Below are 20,097 nucleotides of genomic sequence, written 5' to 3' on the forward strand. Positions count from 1 at the left end.
CTTTGTTCTTCTGTGTCTGTGGAATGAGTTTCATCCATCATTCTCCACAACAGCACAGAGAGGAAAAGAGTTTAGAGGTGTTTTGGGATCATACGCTCACTGATCTGTCACAATGACAGGAAAATGGTCGCTAACAGACAGAGCTGTCTGACAGCTCACATAAAATCATGTCTTCTTTATGCATTTCATTATATGTAAAATGAGACTCTAAAGACAATATTTTCCTGATCCACTCCAAAAATCTGTGAAATCAATAAGAATTGAATGCTGAGGTGCATAGCATGTGATTTACAGTATAGCTTGGGGTAGGGTAGTCTCATACGCTAAAGGATTTATGACGCCTTGGGTTCGCGTGTTATATTAACTATAAAGGGTGCCATGTGCGTAGTATAGCGCCGTTTTGTCATATAGCGTTCTATGTGACGCTAAAGGATGAGAACGGGCTGGCATGACAGCAGAAGGAGATGACTAGTGTTGATAGAAAATTGCCCATGCGTTGTTTATTCAGCGAGCTTCACAGTCAGCCTATTTAAACATGAAAAATAAACACTTTAAGATAAATGGTGGTCCTCTGCTTGTTTTGGTGAACTCTCCGGTGTAGTTACTATGGAAACAGGGCCTTGCTATTTTCACACACCCTTGTTAAATAAATATTAAAGCTGCCTAAGCAATTAGAAACAGAGGAGCAATATAAACTCACTCAAGACATGATAAAAACTCAATTCTTGGTCAAGGTCAAACTATTTTTATTTTTAAATGCTTCATTAAGATAAAAAAAATGCAAAAAGGAATAAAAGGAATATAAATTGGTCTTTGGACATGTTAGACTAAAAAGAAAAGCAAAAATCCGAGCAAGACGTGATAACATTATTCGTTATAAATTCGGTTATAATCTGTTTATAACCCAGTTGTGTCAGATAATCAGCCAGCAGATGGGAGGTTAAAACATGCTGAGATCTCCCATCATTATAGTTACATAAGTCACAGGGGTCATATTATATCATGAAATATGAATGATGCGGTTGTTGCCTCCTGATCACATTTGGAAAGCAGGTTTTAAACGATGAAAAGGGCAATACGGTTTTCATTTTCAATACTTCATGTTCACCTTCATGTTGTTTCAATGGAACGGTAACACTTTACAATACAGGTGCACTTATAGAGATTAATTCATGCTTAACTAATGCACAGATAATCATGAGTTAATGTATAACTCGTGAAGAACTAAACCATTAATTAATGATTACTGCATTAGCAACTAATAAAGAGTCTATGATTCATATATTAATACATGAATTGCTATCATTGTGTATTAATTCCTTAAAAACATATTTTATTAACTAATAGTGTAAATAATTGTGTTAATTACCTCAATTAGTCAAAGCTATGCACTTCAGCTTTAAGTTGTCTTTAATGAATCATTAGCTAATTTGCAAAGGTATCATTATGTTATGACTTTACTTGTTGAGGCACATCATTATTAACTAGTCATTTATTAATTGTAGTAATTTGCACATGAATTTGCACTAACAATTAGTGTACCTGTCATATTATCTGGAAGTTGAAATTGAGTCTTTGGCTTATTAATTAACATAGCCTATTAATTAACACTATTAGTTAAAAATGAGTTATTATGAAATTAATCCACAATTACATATTTAATTAATAACAATTCATGTACGAATTAATAGGCTACATTAACCTTACAGACTCTTAATTAGTTCCTAATGTGGTAATCAATAATGAATAGCGATAAACATTAGTTAATATTAATTCAGTATTATCTGTGGATTCGGTAAGCATGAATTAATGCTTATTAGTGCACCTGTATTGTAAAGTATTACCCCGAAAGTTTTACGTGTTGGAACAATATCAGGAGTAGGCCTATAGGCTAATGACAGAATTTTCATTTTGGGGTGAAATTCATTTAGCCTAGTGAATTTGACCAAATCTACTAATTTGGCTTTTGACCTGTTTGACGAGTTTAAATATAGGCTAATACCGTTGAGCTTTAGATAAAATCTTGAAAAAAATTATTGGCTATAAAGCCATATGGTGTTTTGATTACACTCACACTTTTTGCTCCAGAAGTTACTTTAATTCATCTGCATTTATTGATTTAAATGATATCCATGTCATAAGTGAATCAAGAGTGATGGAGTGATTCAAATGCTGTTAGGTGAAGTTGTACTGCGTCAATGACACGCTCCTCCTGAATGATGACGCACGCTTAGAGCAAATGCTCCTCATCATATGCCATGTAGGCTATGCAGCTCGACTGAGATCTCAGAATCCAAAAACAAGCCACTGTGAGACCCACTGCGAGCGAGCTGTCTGGAGGCGGGGTGCCCTGCTGTTATTCATTTAGACAAATAAACGTATCCACACGAAGAGACATGGGGGGGAATAAACATTTTGCCTCAAAAACACAACAATGATCGCTGGATTTAATACGTTAATTCGCGGATCTTTAATTGCGAGAAGCATCTGAGAGGACAGGTAAGATTTCGCCGTTTTTCTTTGTCATTGCGCAGGTGGTTTTAAATAGACAGATCTCACCTGCTTATAAATGGGCACATTGATTTAAATAAAAGGATTATTAGGTAGACTATTAAAGGTAAGTCATCATGTAGCCTATGTTAGGCAGGCTACCGTATGAATTACAGAGCGTGAATACAGTGTAGTAGACACAGCGTCCCTTCTGCTCCATTCATAAAATCAGTATCAGGAGTTCTATCAGTCCCTCTCTGCTAAATGTCACTCACATTCGACAGCTTCATCCGCTGCCTTATGCGTCATGTGACATCATCGAAGCAGGCGTCATTATTGACCATGTCCTCAAAATTGCTTGTAGGGCAAAACGGGGCTAGTTGTCACACTTTTTACTTCAGGTAATATTTCTCAGGTTTATTTCTGGTATGGAAGCATTCATACCTTAAAGAATTGACAACAAAAATGTAAAAAGTAGCCTAAAACAATTATTGCCTATATTGCCTAAAGACATTTATAATGTTACAAAATACTTCTATTGAAAATAAATGCTGTTCTTTTGAACTTCGTAATTACCAAAGAATCTTGAAAAAGTGAACAGTTTCCACAAACGTATTAATAAGCAACTGTTTCGACACTGATAATAATAAGAAATATTTCTTAGGCACCAAATCGGCACTTAAGAATGATTTTTGAAGGATCATGTGACACTGAAGACTGGGGTAGCCTAATGATGCTGAAAATTCAGCTTTGCCATCAGAGGAATAAATTACATTTTAAAATATATTGAAATAGAAAAAAAGTTATTTTAAATATCTCACAATATTATTAATATTTATATTAATTTGACCTGCATTAATTAAAAAGCATATCATATGAACTAATCCCAGTTTACAGTATGTAAAGAAAGAGTTTTCCTTAGGTTTCATGCTGTGGCAAATTTAGATGGATAATCGATCCAGATCCAAAAATACCAGGATGCCTGTGCCATTGCGTGAGAAGTCTTTGCGTAATTTCTAGCGATTTAAAAACATTGTTTGAGATACTGAGCTGTACATCTTGTCTTAAGTTTCAATTTGCATACAATTCTTTCTCTTTACATTCAGGGGCTTCACGACAGCTGGTATTGTAAGAAAATGGGGGATTCACCAACAAAGCATCTGCTTGGCTCGAAGAAGCGAGTCAAAATCCACCCGAACACAGTGACGGTCAAATACGCCACTCATTTCCCCCAGCCTGGAGACGAGGGCTATGATGACGCTCCATCTTTTGAAGACTTTGGCTCATTTGTCGAAGAGACCTCAGACAGAAAGAACCTTACTGACAGCAAGTCGCCCAGGACTTTTTTCAGTGCGCTTGACAGTCGCTCCAAACCGCCAGGGGACCAAAAAGACAAAGGGGTCGGAGGTCAGCTGCAGAGCTTCGGGGAGGCCTCCGTGTTCACCTCACGAATGACGTGGGCCGCTCTGTTTGGGGCGGCTTTGGCCCACGGCTGTGTGGCTCTCATTACACGCCTGGCTGCCGACCGCTCTAGGGTGCCATCGCTGGAGCTTCTCTTCATCCGCTCGGTCATCCAGGTGTTGTCCATTGCGGTGGTGATTTACTACCAGGAGCCTCCCTTCGGGCCCCAAGGCTACAGACTGCGTCTTTTCTTCTATGGCGTGTGCAATGTTATCTCCATCACGTGTGCGTATACCTCATTTGCCATCGTGCCGCCCAGCAACGGCACCATAATGTGGAGGGCCACCACGACGGTCTTCAGTGCCATACTGGCGTTTTTACTCATCGATGAGCGACTAGGCATGACAGACGTGGTGACGGTTGTCAGTAGCGTCTTCGGCCTATGCTTCGTCATGATTCCCAACATCTTAGGTGAGCACAGATCTCTGGGTTTCTGGAAGGAGGCTTTCGGCTACACCATGACGGTGATGGCAGGTTTAATGGCGGCCTTGTCCATGATCATATACCGAGCCATCAAAGAGAAGGTGAGCATGTGGACAGCTCTTTTCACTTTCGGCTGGACTGGAACGCTGTGGGGACTGTCGACTATGTTCATCCTGCAGGAGCCCATCATTCCACTGGACGGAGAGACGTGGGGGTATCTTATCGGCATCTGCGTCTGCTCCACCGTGGCATTCCTGGGGGTATATTACGCCCTCAACAAGTTCCATCCCGCACTGGTTAGCACCGTGCAGCATATGGAAATTGTTGTGGCAATGCTTCTGCAGCTGATTGTGCTCCACATGGTTCCCTCAGTGTATGACATCATCGGGGGCGTCATCATCATCATCAGTGTTGTCGTGCTGACGGCCGTAAAGCTTTACTGGGTGGGCAAGAGCAAAAGACAGGAGTACGAAGAGATCCTCGATTCACCGATAAAGTGAAACAATTACAGAGTTATTGTTTATAATTATTTTTGTGGAGTTTGATTTTTCAGGCCTCACCCACCTGTGGTTGAGGTTATCGTGAATGTTTGAGAAAAAAAAATCTATGTGAAGTTTGTGTCTATTGATGAAGTGCCATTGTGAAGTTGTCTTTGACTGCTGTATTATGTGAAGCTCAAAGAGGTTGTTGATTTTTATTGCCGATTATTAAGTAATTATCATATCAAACATGTTTGGTTTTGTGCATCCAAATAAATGTCTGTGCAGAGGAGAAGCAATGAGAACATGGGATACTTTCATTTGCACTATTTTCCACCCATGTTGACTTGGTCAAGAGCGCCCCCTATTGGTATATAGTGGTTATTTGACCCCGAGAAGTGGAGGAACACTTTTTGGTAAAGCCTAAAAGCGATTGAATCAAATCTGTTTTGGAAACAGTGATTCAGGCTGGTGTCTGCCAGAGCTTTTCTCATGGCAGGATGTCATCATTTCCAGTTTAAGGAGGAATATTGAAACACTGCTGGAGTAATGCACTTATTCACTCTAGAGTACTTAAATCTCAAAGGTTTTCAACAATGTATTAATACAATGTTTCCCAATTGTTTACACACGTTCATGGAATCTTTGCACATTTTCCCAAAATTCTACACAAAACCACAAACACTAAAGGCAAAATCCTACAAAGCAAACTGCATTCAACAGACTTGTCCCTTTCCAAAATGTTTAAAAATAATAATTATACTGTACAAACTGTATATTCAATCCCCTAAACCTATCCATCACAGAAAACATTCTGCATTTTTAGATTTTCAAAACACGTATAATGTATAAGCTATTTTCCTTAGGTCAAAATTTACATTTGGTCCCCATTACGTATTGGAATACCAGTCAGACAGACAGGCACACACACACACACACACACACACACACACACACACACACACACACACACACACACACACACACCATGAGATCTGCCTACCAACCAACAACACAATGATGTGCTGAACAGAAAACACTATGAAATCCCATAATGGAAGGATTGCTACATTAATATACAAACTCAAATATAAGTAAAGAATACACAAATGTGTATTACAGAACCCAAATTTTTACTCTAACAGTATTTCTAAAGTATTTTTGAACACTTTTTGTAACACTTTTCATTCCCTGGAGAAACTGTATAAAACATTCAATTAGATAAAGGGTTTTCTGTACAAAAGTTATAAAAGAAAGTGTCTCTTTTTCTCAAAACTCACACACCGCACACACACAAAACATATAAGAAAATAGAAAAAAGGCCGCATCCTGCCTCCCATTTTGATCTGGTCAAAGTACCTTATCTTCAAGTAATGTTACTAAACTAAGGAAAGAAAATTCTGGAGTGATGGATCCAGCTGCCAAAAGTCTTCGCAACAACCTCACCACATGCATTCTCCAATCTCTTGAGAGGAGGCATGCATATGAGGCAGTCATACACTTTCCATCATCATGCCAGAAAAAAACAAAACAACCGGTTTAGGAATGAGGAATATAACAGAATCGTGGGTGGTCAGTTGAAGACCAGAGCAGTCTGCGGAAAATTCATGTTGTCCCAGATCACATCATTCCTATTCTCTAGTCCACCCCCCTCTGAACTTATCAGAGACAACTGTCTTTCCTCATCCTCCTACTAACACTCCTTCACCTCTAGCTCCTCAATCACCACTGACTTATTTTCCTCAGAAAAAAGGAAAAGCTCATTTGTTTCTTTTTATTGCACCAAAGCTCTGATTTCTAATTGTATAATTCAGCAACTGCTGTTACACCAGTGAAGAACTGGTTTTGCCAATTGGTGCAAAGAGCTTGGCATTGTGATTGGTGTTGCTTTTCAAAGGAACTAAAGATATTTGGAATGTTGTGCCAAATATAGAGAACTGCATGTAGGGTTTTGAATATGAATTGAAAACTGAGGGTAAAGCAGGGACTTTGCCTGCAGTTTTGTAGACTTTATTCAGGGATTTGGCGTTTTAAGTTCTAGTTTTGGTGTGTAAACCATTGGGGAAAACTGTTAGGCTATGTTTTGGCAAGGAGTTAGAATTCCCATATTTGATGTTAAAACCAAATTGCATATAGTCGCTGTAACAGATCATGTAACATCACAACGGCATCACAAAAAACAACTTTTGCCTGAGTTGAAAACACTATTTTTCTGCAGACAAAAAAGCCGATGCATGATATATGCAAACATTGTTCATGTAATCATGTAATTTACAACTTTTTTCCCCATAAATAACAGTACAGACAAATCTGAGAATAATCTGCCCCTATTGTGTCTTTAAAAATAAGAGCAAACAGTGTACTGTTCAAACTGAAATATTTTCAATGATTTGTTTTCTCTTTAATAAAAGCATGTATTGATTTCAGCGTGCATTTTCTGTGAATCTAAGCTGTAAAAAGACAACGCATTCTCACCCCAAGGCGTCACCTTTGACCATGCTTCAATATTTGACGTTTTAGGCGCCCTTTAGCGTCACTTACATGACGCGATCCTACGGCGTCATCTAACTGACGCTAAAGGAAAGCGTCAGTTAGAGGACGCGGTTAGGTTTAGGTGTGGAGTGGGGGTAGGGTACACGCGATCCTAGGGCGTCATCTAACTGACGCTAAAGGGCGCCTAAAGCGTCAGATATTGAAGCATGTCCAAATGCCTCCCAAGGCGTCAGTTAAGTGACGCCTTGGGGGTGAGAATGGGCTGAAAAAGAAAAAAGTTCAAGCACAACTGTTTGTCCTTGTTTTAAACGTTTTATAGGAATTCTCCAGTGTTCACAAGGTGGGAGGAATGGGCCGAATAATTACCATAAAAAATGTATGAAAGTGGTGAATTTATATTTTAATAGATTAAAAATATATATAAAATACATACATTAAATTTTGAATACATAAATATATTTTTATCTAATTACATTTTATTCATTAAGTTTCAATTTTAAAAGGTTTTATTTATTGAAGCCAATACATAATGGCAGTACAAAGTCTGTCATACACATTTATATATGTTATTTTATCTGTGGGCTGTATTACATCATCTCAGTGTTCGCCATATTGTCATAGCAAACACATTAAAATAATGTCAGCACATTGAAATTTGTAGGCTTGGATTTGTAGCTTTACTGTTATCTACAACACAGAGCTAAATTTCATCCTGTAACATCATGTGCAAGCATTTATTGCCTCCCTTGAGAAATATCAAGGATCTATGACAATCAGTGTTCTCACTGCTGCTTCAAAGAATGTGAGTCTGCTGGGCCTGGCTCACTGAAACCTGAGCGTGTTCTGGAGTTTAGCTCTCTGACTGTCCAAAGTGATTACTCAGAGGCCTCATAAGTTACAGATGTGGTCACTTGCTCGGTGGACTTCTTCTCACAACATCACTTACTTTTAATTCTTTAGAGTTGCCTGATTTAAAAAAATAAATAAATAAATAAAACACACACACACACACACACACACGCACAGCACACATGAAAAGAGCTTGTAATGTGTTTGAACTTAAAGCAAAACGATAATCATGCACTACCCGATAAAATCAAATAAAAATCAATTAAATTAAATTAAATAGCTTAAATATATATATATTTTTTCTTCTTCTTCTCAAATCAAGGTCTTTCCAGGCTCCAGACGAACCAGATGATTTATGGGTCTCCTGAACAGAATTTGAATATCCAACTTTATGATCCGCATGAGGAAGGGAGAACTAAAACAGGATGTGTAAACCTGAAGTGAGAGGGTTTAGCTGTGAAGTCTCTCATGTCATATATCTCATACAGACAGTTCTGTCTTTATAGCTTTGGATATCCTGAAATCATTTCAGTTCTGTCCCGTAAACCCATGTCTCTATGGATGTCACCCACTCTGTGAGACGTGTCTAACACTGCTTCTGAAAACGGAAGTTCAGGGTTGTGAGGAAGGAGGCCTCATTTGGTTTGGTTCATCAGATTGATTAGATGTGTTTGGTTACGAACTGACACAAACAAACTGGGATTGGTTGCTTTTACTGTAATTTTCGTCCGGCAGTCTCATACTCTCTATGCAGTTCCTGGATAAAATAAGCAGCAGACTGGACCTGGCTTTATGCCGATTATCAAATATCTGGCTGTGTGAGAGGTTCCTAATTTAGTTTTGGAGGTCGGGTTTGTAAGCATCAAAGAAAAAAGAAAAGAAAAATATATATATATATTGCACATCATCACATTTTTCAATGATTCTCAAAGGATTCTCCGTAGATTCAGAGCTCTAAATCGTACTTGGTTACTAACGTAACCTCAGTTCTCTCTAGAAGAGGGAACGAGTACTGCGTAATATGTTACGCTAGGGGAAAACCTCTTTTTTTTGAGATATTGAAGGCAAAATTAATCCTTAATTTTGTATTAATGTAAAACACGTTGTTTTCCCCTAGCGCAAGATATTACGCAGTATGAGAGAACCTCTGGTAAGAGAACCCCATTTTCCACGAACTACTCTGCTCTGATTGGCCAGACGGTCCAATCTGTTCCGATTGGTCTACTGCTTACAGCGCCTGTGGGAATTCTGGGAAACAAAACTCTCATTACCATAACTGAATTTCATCACTTCATTTCAGAAGATGTACTAGTTATTCAACCCGAACCTCCATCGCAGGGATGACTGAGTAGGGAAAATCTCAGTCGTATATGTTTGCATACATTATGAGATGTAACTCCTCACCATCATCATTAGTGTATGTTCATAAATATTAGATTCAGTGGGAAACCAGTCTTGCGCTACAGGCTGCTTTAATTGCAACGCATTCTCACCCCAAGGCGTCACCTTTGACCATGCTTCAATATTTGACGTTTTAGGCGCCCTTTAGGGTCACTTACATGACGCGATCCTACGGCGTCATCTAACTGACGCTAAAGGAAAGCGTCAGTTAGAGGACGCGGTTAGGTTTAGGTATGGGGTGGGGGTAGGGTACACGCGATCCTAGGGCGTCATCTAACTGACGCTAAAGGGCGCCTAAAGCGTCAGATATTGAAGCATGTCCAAATGCTTCCCAAGGTGTCAGTTAGGTGACGCCTTGGGGGTGAGAATGGGCTGTTAATTGCCAGCAGCAAAATTTGGGATTATAGCTGTACTGATGTGGTCTCATTACAAAATTAATTTTAACTTTACAGAGTCATCATTTGGAAGTGAAAATAAAAGTGAACATAAAACAGATACTTTCACAGCGACAGTCTTCTTGACTTGACATGATGTTTATCATTACGACAAATCTAAAGTGTTTGAGGGTGGGTGGACAACCTGTAGCCGTATGACTTTGATTCTTTCTTTTGAAAGACAACTTTTTTTATTGTGCACTTTCGACTTTACAAATTTGCAGACTGTTTACATTCACAGATAGCTATATAGGCTATTTGCACGCATAAGTTCCACATTTGACGCAAGGATGCTCTTCAGTTTCCGGTTAGGGAGATTAAAGCGGAGGAAAACCGAGGAAAACGGGATTATTGCAAAGTCTTCAAAATTGACCGTCCTCCCGTCTTTGAAACGAAACTTTCATACGTTTAGATGAAATTTTATATATATAGAGTTATGTTTATTTAATACAATTTTAAAAGGAAGTCTATTTTTGTGACTAAGGTTTAACCATGGAGTATAAAATTCAATATAAATTCTCAGTATTGCATTGGACTCTACGATCGGTGGAAGTTATCGAGCATCCTTAGACCTTCACCGGAAATACCGCCGTGCATAGAGCCCATTACACACTGCAAGAAAGATAATATTCCAAAAAAACAATCCCAGCTAACAAAAATAAATTGTCAGAACGTTTGCGTTTTAACGATTTAAATTGAGGTGGGCTAACTCAATTTTGTTCATTTTAATTCTAAATATTAATTATTGAGTTGGGCTAACTTAATTTTGAGCAATTTAAATTTAGTTGGCTAACTCAATTTTGGTCATTTTGAATTCTAAATATTAATTATTGAGTTGGGCCAACTTAATTTAATTGAGTTCAGCCAACTTAATTTTGAACAATTTAAATTGAGTTGGGGTAATTCACTTTTGGTAATCTCGTTTTTTGTATTTTTGAAAAAAACGAAAAAAGAAAAAAAAAATGGTGCTGTTTTCTCGTTTCTGCTTATATCGTTTCAAATTGGAAAACAAACTATCAAAACGTACACGGACCGCCCAGCATGTTGGCTCTTGTTTCCAGTGCAGGGCAGCTGCACTGAAGTGTTTGTGCTTTTATGTGCGTTCTGTTATCCTTCCTTTCAAGCTGCTATGAAAAATAAAGTGAAAGTGAGTTTTATTTTCAGGTGCTGTATGTTCAATGTACTGTATCTCATCATCATAATAATGAGAGAGTGAATGCTGGTGGAGATGAAAGCCCATTTCCACCACATTAGAAAAAAAGAAATGCTTTGGTGAATCTGATCACCCTAATTATATTATTAAAAAGTCTAAATTATGACATAAAAAGTCATAATTATGACTTATTCTGCATAATAATCAAATTTAAGATAAAAATCCATTATCATTTACAAGTCGAAACAGACACAATTATGACAAATAGTCGAAATAAAGACAAAAGGTTGAAATCTAGATAAATAAAGAAATAAACATTAATTTAAGAGAAAATTATGAGATATTAGAATTGTCATAATTCTGACAATTGCTGCATAAAAATAATATTGCAAATATATCTCATATTTATGTGTAGCCTTTCCAATACTCCATGTGAAAGAACCCATTCTAAATAACCCATTATGGAACCCATTTGAAAGAACCCATTTGGAAAAAAACAGTTTGATAGGACCCATTTTAAAAGAACCTTTATTTTCTCTCTATCTGTATCTCTGCCTCTTTATGTCTGTTTTTCATATTATGGATGCTGCTTATAGCATGCTGTGTCTCTTGTTTCCATCACCGGACCATCTCACACCCCTCAGGAAGCAATTCGGCTCCATAACTGTGACCTCATTCCCTTAAATTACAGCTTTGTCCACTGGACCAGGTGCTCCAGAGGTGCATTTGACAGCCTCTCTTTCACAACCTCTGGGGCAGGTTTGTAAACAGATGACAGACCTCGCACAGCCGAAGAGTTGATGGAACTGTGAGAACTTGTTCATGTTCAGTGTAGTTTACTCACAGTTTATGGAACCACTGGGGGACTGATATTGAATATACCATGCAATGAAGTCCCACATAAGGTCAATAAACTGAAGTACAGCCGACAAAGCCTAAAAATTCACTCACCAATCGATAGATCAGTAGAACTCAACTGGTTTTGCTTCATGAACTAGATTTTGAACAACAGCATTGACCTAACACAATATCATCACAATACATTTCATAAAAAATACCAACAATAAAACCCTTTTTCTATATCTGTAAGACTGATTTGGAACAATGTGTCTTGTAAAAAGTTGTTACACAAAGGTATACAACAATCAGGATAAATATAAATGTAGTAAATATACATTGTATTTGGCTTACTATTATTGTTTTTTAGGCCTATATTACTATTTAAGTTTTATGTATTTCAATTTCAATTTTATTTTATTTCCATTTTGTAATTTTAGTGCTTCAACTTGAACCAATTTCAGTTGGTTGCCATGGCAACATTTCTAATTTTCATTTAGTCAGTTTTTCCATCTTATATTTATACACTCTAAAAATGCTGGGTTGTTTTGACCCAATTTTGGGTAAAATATGGACAAACCCAGCCATTGGGTTAAAAATTTGATTTAAAAATGTAACCCAATGGCTGGGTTTGCTCATATTTTACCCAAAATTGGGTTAAAACAGCCCAGCATTTTTAGAGTGCATTTTGTTTCAGCTTCCTTTTGTCATGTGCAGGCTTGAAAGCAACACTCTAAACAATGGTGGGTTATTCAACTCAAAGTTGGGTCAATCATGGACAAACCCAAATATTGTTTTAAAAATGTAATTAAAAAATGTACAGTTGAAAGTGAAAGTTGAAGTTGGGTTAAAATTTTAAATTACATTTTTAACCCAACATTTGGGTTTGTCCACATTTTACCCAATTTTGGGGTAAAACAACCCAGCATTGTTTAGAGTGAAGGACCAGAACTCAGGTAAAACTCAAACAGGTATAGTAGGTTTGTTTGCAGATATGGCAGTAACACAATGCATAAACACGATACTTGAGATCGTTAGCAGATGAGACTTGTATTGTTGACTTTAAGTCTTTGTCTTACAGAATCATCGGAGCACACACACACCAAGACAAGGGATTAATGGAAGATGATTGGAGATTGACTTGGATGAAGTAACTACAGTAGCTAGCAAGGTAATCAGAAACATGATAAATAGCAAGTAAAGTAGCCTGCAGCATCAGACAACACTAGAAACGGCTGATGGTGTGTGTGTGTGTGTGTTTGTGTGTGTTTATATACCATACAGACAATTGTATTATACTTAAAAACTGAATGCAGCAACTGACCTTACGTTTTTCAGTTGAAATAGGTGGAAATGTTTTACAGTGTTGTCATGTTAGTTTCCACAGAAGACCCTGTAAGTGTTTGAGGCCCATCCAGCCACTGGAGTCTACAGAAAGGACCTCTTGACAGCCATTGGTTAAGGACAGTCATGTGTGTGGGGTGGAGAGTGGCTCTGGACTTTCAGGAAGTCCTCATGGAATAGCTGCTGGTGCTCTGTAACAGAGAGAGAGAAAGAGAGAGTGGTAGCAAAGCCCGTCTACATTCTCCGGTGGTAGTGTGTGAGGAAGGGGGGCTGCTCACAGAGCTGGGAATGGATATGGCTAACCTTTTTAAACACTTCTTTCGTGAGTACATATTTATAATCTTTTCCACTAAAGTATATCACTTTTGCTCAACAAAGTTGTTGCCATTGCCCTACCTACACACTGTTGACAAATGAACTCAATATCTGAAGAAAGAACGATTTCTGCGAGTTTCTTCATACTTGATCTGATTTTGAAGTTATAAACTTGTGTTGTCAGTCCTTTGTAACTGTCGTTGTGTTTGTCTTGCCTTTTTTGAGGGTAAAGATCAGCTGAAAGTGGGCTGATAAAGCTTTCAAAGACTGTTATTGTTCAGTTTGTGATTATGTAGAATGTGTTTCTCTTTAAAAAATTTATTAGGAGTTTAATGCTTAATGACATTTTGGTTCGTGTGTCCTTTGGTTGTAACCTAGATGAGTCACTCATATAATGTTATATGCACAACTGCAAGTTCATTGACTTACATTTTACAGGGCAGTTAGGCTACACTCAGGTGCTTCAAATACTTTCTTTTTTTCTATAAAATTTGCCATAAGAGAGGGAGGAAATAGCAGTAAGCTCTTCAGGGTAGCTTGGACAGTCTTAAAAACAAAAATCAAAGCAGAAACCCATGCAGGCCCCCTCCACCTCCTCTACTGTCAACTTGAGCTGCTCTGTGAAGGCGGCCGGAAGCTGTCTAATTCAACGCAGATTTCTAGTGCAGGAAAACAGAAGGATGTGAGGCAATGAATAATTGAGGCCTTTGACTCTGGGATTTTTTTCTCTCTCATTACGTTCTTCTTCCCCTTTGTAACACATTCAGCGTTTCAGTGTTTTAATCCCCGCATTACAGTGGACAAGACAGTGGGGTGTCGTGACTTGGCAGAGTGAAGCAGCGGATCTTGCAGGACAAAAGAACAGTAGCGACAGGACCGAACACTTCAACAAATGAGACTCCTTATTTGCGTTTCTCTCTTTTTTTTTTTTTTTGCACTTGTTTTATTTGCTCACTTTTGAATAGCCGGACTTTTCGGGAAGATTCGTGAGAGGAGGGAAAAAACTGATGGCCTCCTGCCAGCTCTCTTTCTTGCTCTCTGTGTCTGCCTCTCTTTCTCTCTCTGTGCATTAGTATGCCATGGAAGTTCAGAGAGGCTATTGTATACCAAACAGAGGCGTGACCGATTCCTGCACAAAAGGAAAATGTCTCAAGTGTTATTTGTGTAATTTTGCATTCAAAAGTCTGTCGCGGAAAATTAGCCACAAAGCAGCAAAATATATTGTCGGTTGAAATGAGAAAGAAAAGGACAGAGCAGCTGTGAGGTCAAAAGTGAACAGAAACACATGCTGAAGTTCATCACGGGTTTATATTTGTGTGGATGCGCGTATTGCGTCATCTGAGAATTAACGGCGCTACCTTTGCTGACAGTTCTTGGACGCTACATCTGTTTGTGAAGAGGCTATCTGTCTTATGATGTCATTAGTGGAGCGAGTTCAGCCCGAACAGAAACAAAGGCAGTGTGATTTGGCTGCTTTCGCTCGGTTCCTGTCGTGGATATGAGAAAGCAGCTTGCCACGGGTCACGTTACATTGATAATCATGCTCAGCTTTTTCAAAAACCTGGGCTGAATGCAAAATTAGGTCAATTCAAGATGTTCAGTTGTGTTTCATGGGGAAAATGATGAAATTGCACAAACTCGTATACAAACTCATTAGCCGTTACAAACCCTATGTACATTGCATCTTTGTTCAGCTTTTGGGTTGAACTCTGAAGAACTCAATTATGTTTTAATACAGTATCTGTGATGCCAAGGTTTTAACTTTAGGAGGAATTCTGCCTTATCTCTGCTTTTGAATGTTTTCCCGCATGTGGAAAACTGGGAAATTGACTGGAAAGCTGGGCTGTCGGTGGAAATGAAGTAAAAGCAGACAGGACACAGTGCCTCAAGTTCCATCCTTGAGTCACGTCATAAAGACCGTAATGCTTTCATTGCTGTGGCCTGGAATTTCCATTGAAAAAAAATTTCAACTTTATTGGCTTTTCCACACATCCGCATGATGGTTTTACTTCTCAAAATGGTTGCATCACATTGATCATGATAGTGGTTTATCACTGACAACTTGCTTCCCTTCGATTTTATGTCTGTGACTTTTATGTTTCCATGGTTATTTTTGGAATACAACTACTGTTACCGATGAGTTTGGAAAGTTTGATTTTGATGGAGCAGATGAGCTCTGTAATTCCACACATATGAATGAGTTAACTGGATCACGAGGCTGTTACATTTCAACACTCTGCCCTATTTTTTTGTTCTGGTATTTTTTTTACAGGAAACACTTATCACTCTTTTGCTTGTTCTTCCTGTTGATGTTCATGGATGGGCTACAATTAGATTTCCTTTTCATTTGGAGGAGACATATTTAGGTTTAGCCATATTTTGGTCATTCCAATAAGTTTACAACTCCCATGAACGGATCTTCTTAGTAAATAATAGATCTTTTATTAAAAGTTGATGATTGAGTCTATAGTAAGGAGATAATTTGTGTTGTTTACATTACTGTAAAAAAAAAAAATCCATTTACATACACCACCAATAAGTTTGGGATCATTATGACAAATTTAAATGTAAAAATTTGATGTATTTTTTTTTTTTATTAAAATGTATTTTTAAAACATGTAAAAAGAATTTAAAATGTAGCCTATACATTAATCATTTTTGAAAAAAATTAAGTTGTATACATATATAATTTTACGGACACTCAACTTTTCTTATTATTAGCACAGTTGAAAATGATTGTGCTACAATGCGTAAACTACAATTTCCTTAGTTTCTGTAGGGGTTATGGTGCGTTCACGTGATATGGAAAATATAGGCCTACGATATTTTCCACATATGAACTGGTATTTACCAATGTGTTGCATTTAAGTGCTTTTGTTGTCATATTGTGGTAAAAAGATGGAAATCCAGACCTGATATTCAGCTAAAACTGTTTTAGATTGCGTAAAGAAAAATGCAGTTTTGAAAAAACTTTTGCTGATAATTTACTCACCCCCATGTCATCCAAGATGTCCATGTCTTTCTTTCTTCAGTCGAAAAGAAATTAAGGTTTTTGATGAAAACATTTCAGTGGGAACCACACTTCAGTGGGAACCAAACGGTTCAAGGTCCAAAAGACACTGTCTTTCTGTACAAACTGCAAACTGTTCAAAGGGCTTTAAACTTTTCCAGACGATGAATAAGGGTCTTAACGAGCGAAACGATCACTCATTTAAGAAATAAACAACAAAGTTTAAATTTTAAGCTCAAATGCTCGCCTTGCTATGTACTGTGATGCACGTTCGTCGCGACTCTCCTGTTCGAACTCGTCCATCAAAATGAACAAATCTTTTTTTCCGAGTCAATTCGTTCGTTTCATTCGTTGAATGAACAAAATGACTCGGGAAAAGATGTGTTCATTTTGATGAACGAGTTTTGACAACGACACATGCATGTTGCGATGAGGCAGAAGACTTTGTTGTGTGAGTATTAAATGACAGAATTTTCATTTTGTGGTGAACTCTTTAAGGACACTCATATTTTTGAAGTCCAAGCAATTTTAGTTTTTTAAACAACATGAAAAGAAATCACAATTTCTCTAGAAACTCTTAAACTCAGCCTATTGTTCTTCTCTCTTGAAAGAAGAATGAGAGCAAACTGGTTCCAACCAGACAGAAAAGTGGACAGCCCTGCTGCACAACAAGATGAGAAGTAGTACATCAGAGTCTGAAAAGATTGAGAAACCTCTCACTGGTGCTTCATTGAAAAGTGCATGTCAAATATCAGTTTCATCAGCAACAGTGAAGAAGAGAAGCCTCTGGGAAGCTGCTGGCCTTTAGGCAGAGTTTCGCAGATAAAGTTTAATCTGAAACTTAAATAAATAAATAAGAAGGTGTGCTGTTGGGAGCAATTCGATTGCAAGGCCAGTGAGAAATGCTCTAAAAAAGCTTATGGGAGCACCTGTGGGAAGCGCTGCAGAAAGCAGATAAACTTCAGCTGAATGTGTTCATTTAATTTAATTTATCCTTGGTGATCAAGTATCAATTGCTTGACAAACATAAACAAACAGCAATTTTGGACTTTTATTACGGTTGTGTAAAAAAAAAAATTGTTGCTGCAGAGTGCAGAGTTCTGTGGCATTTATCTATATTTTCATCCAATATTTCTATATTTTCAGCTTCGGGATTAATTTGGTATTGAAACTAGAAAAAAAGTCTTGTTTTTATCTATGTGGCACATTATAAAGATAAATAATATCAGTTTGCAATGGTAAGATACCAATAGTATCATTAGTTAAGTTTCATAATAGCACATTTTTCAAAAAAAATGCATGGCTCATATTAACATTTTCTGTGACTGCAGGGATTGGGAAGGTGAAGCAGAAAGGCTGTGTGCGAGATTTGCCCTCCAGCTCAGAGAAATATGAGGGCGATGAGCGACTGTATGACCTCAACCTGCCCGCGCTGGTGAAGTTCAACTACACCGCGGAGCGGGAGGACGAGCTCTCTTTGGTGAAGGGCACAAGGGTCATCGTCACGGAGAAGTGCAGCGACGGTTGGTGGCGAGGAACCTATAATGGCCTTTCTGGGTGGTTTCCCTCCAATTATGTCACAGAGGATGTGGACAGGACAATGAGGGACGATTCCATGAGCTCTCTCAAAGATAAATTGGCCTCAGTGGGGCACAATAACAACGGCTCTCAGGTTCTGCAGACTGTACAGGCACTTTATCATTTCAGCTCCGGCAATGTCGAAGAGCTGAATTTCAACAAGGATGAACTTATGGACGTGTTAGAGAAACCTGAGAATGACCCTGAATGGTGGAAGTGTAAAAAAGAAAATGGGCAGGTGGGTTTAGTGCCCAAGAACTATGTTACAGTTGTACAGAAAACACACAAAGAACTGGGGAATTCAGGACCTACTTCAATCTATGACATTAAGCCCTCTATGGATGGAAGGTTTGGAGGAAAACAATGGTACTATGGCAAACTGACACGGCACCAGGCTGAGATGGTCTTGAACCAGAGGGGCGCGGATGGTGACTTCCTCATCAGAGACAGCGAGTCTACGGTAATTGAATTCAATTGAAACTGTCCAAACACCAATTTTTGTTTTATAGAATTATTAGAAATATATATTTTTTTCCTAATTCATATATTACCAGTCTCAAGTAGTAGAAATGGAATTTTGCATATTTATTTACTTTTTTTATTTAGTGTGTTCCTGAACAAACATTTCATTTTTTACTTTCCAGCCAAACGACTTCTCTATCTCTCTGAAGGCGGTGTACAAGAACAAACACTTCAAGGTGCAGCTAAAAGATGGACTGTACTGCATTGGTCAGCGCAAGTTCAGCTCCATTGAGGATTTGGTGGAACATTACAAAAAGGCCCCCATTTTTACCAGCGAGCAGGGAGATAAACTGTACCTGGTTAAAGCATTAAACTGAGCCTACACAAGAGCAACATCTAAATCTGTCATCCATCAGCACCAACAATAAACTATTGACTGTGCATTGGGGAAGTGTGAAAACTTCTTTGGTTAAATGTAAATGTTAGTGTATTTACAATTACAAGTACATTCATGTGTTTGCTTTAGCATTGCTCCAATTTGGGATATTCAGCTACTTTAAATGCAAACTCCAGTTAATGTCAGATAAGCTATCTTTGTACTGTTATTCCACCGCAATAGTCCAACATCACTTCACTTCATCTTTGTACGTACTTGCATAGGCTTCTTGTGATTATTCAAGACACTTAAAAAGTGGAGAATGAATGAAATGTCACTGCAATCAGGTTTTTTCCTTTACATTTAATTTGTTTAATTTAATATCAAGAGCTAGAGGACAGTGAGAGAATGGACACAGTAACTTTAAACCACATGTGTGATAGCATTTTTACCTGATAGCTACATTTTTGTTTGCAGCATTGATTTCATGAATTCTCACGGTATGTTGTTCATTTGCCTGTGCCAATCTTTCTCTTCAATCTACATTGGGTTTTTACAGAGGACTATATTTACATTTCCATAGTCCCATCCTATCAAAAGTTAACGCCCCCCCCCCCCCTCCTCCTCCTCCTCCTCCTCCTCATTTTTTACTACTAATTTGTAATTTGTAAAAAAAAAATTGTAAACTGTGAATGATGCATCCTTCCATATTGAAATTTATATTTCTTTTACTTATCATTTCTTGACTTGATAAGTGTAGCATTTAAAAATAAAGCATACAATTTTCGCCTTTTTATTTTATGCATTCAGTAATTTCATAAAAAAATGTGCATACAATAAAGGCCTACATATAAGAGGTGTATACAAAAACACATGCAAGCTACAAAGTCTGTTACTTTTCCAGAGTAACCACAGTAAGAAAAATAAGTTATTCTTTCTGGCTCATGCAAGATAAAATCATTTCGAATCTTTTTTTTTTTTACAATTTTATT

The 20,097-nt window shown here is 37.9% G+C and overlaps 2 protein-coding genes across 2 annotated transcripts; both read left to right on the forward strand.

Annotated features, from left to right (window-relative positions):
* The first annotated feature begins 2,236 nt into the window (after nt 1-2,236).
* Nucleotides 2,237-5,158, forward strand: slc35g2a (solute carrier family 35 member G2a). The gene is made up of 2 exons (XM_039677480.2): nt 2,237-2,499; nt 3,597-5,158. Exon 2 carries the CDS (start codon nt 3,627-3,629, stop codon nt 4,872-4,874), a length of 1,248 nt encoding a protein of 415 aa, XP_039533414.2. The 5' UTR covers nt 2,237-2,499; nt 3,597-3,626; the 3' UTR covers nt 4,875-5,158.
* An 8,369-nt stretch (nt 5,159-13,527) lies between these two features.
* On the forward strand, nt 13,528-19,901 carry nck1a (NCK adaptor protein 1a). The gene is made up of 3 exons (XM_039677684.2): nt 13,528-13,686; nt 18,021-18,727; nt 18,912-19,901. The coding sequence occupies exons 1-3, from the start codon at nt 13,653-13,655 to the stop codon at nt 19,104-19,106; spliced, it is 936 nt and encodes a 311-aa protein (XP_039533618.1). The 5' UTR covers nt 13,528-13,652; the 3' UTR covers nt 19,107-19,901.
* Nucleotides 19,902-20,097: the final 196 nt, after the last annotated feature.

Source organism: Pimephales promelas, chromosome 5, assembly GCF_988280905.1.
Source record: "Pimephales promelas chromosome 5, fPimPro1.hap1.1, whole genome shotgun sequence".
Classification (NCBI taxonomy): Eukaryota; Metazoa; Chordata; class Actinopteri; order Cypriniformes; family Leuciscidae; genus Pimephales; species Pimephales promelas.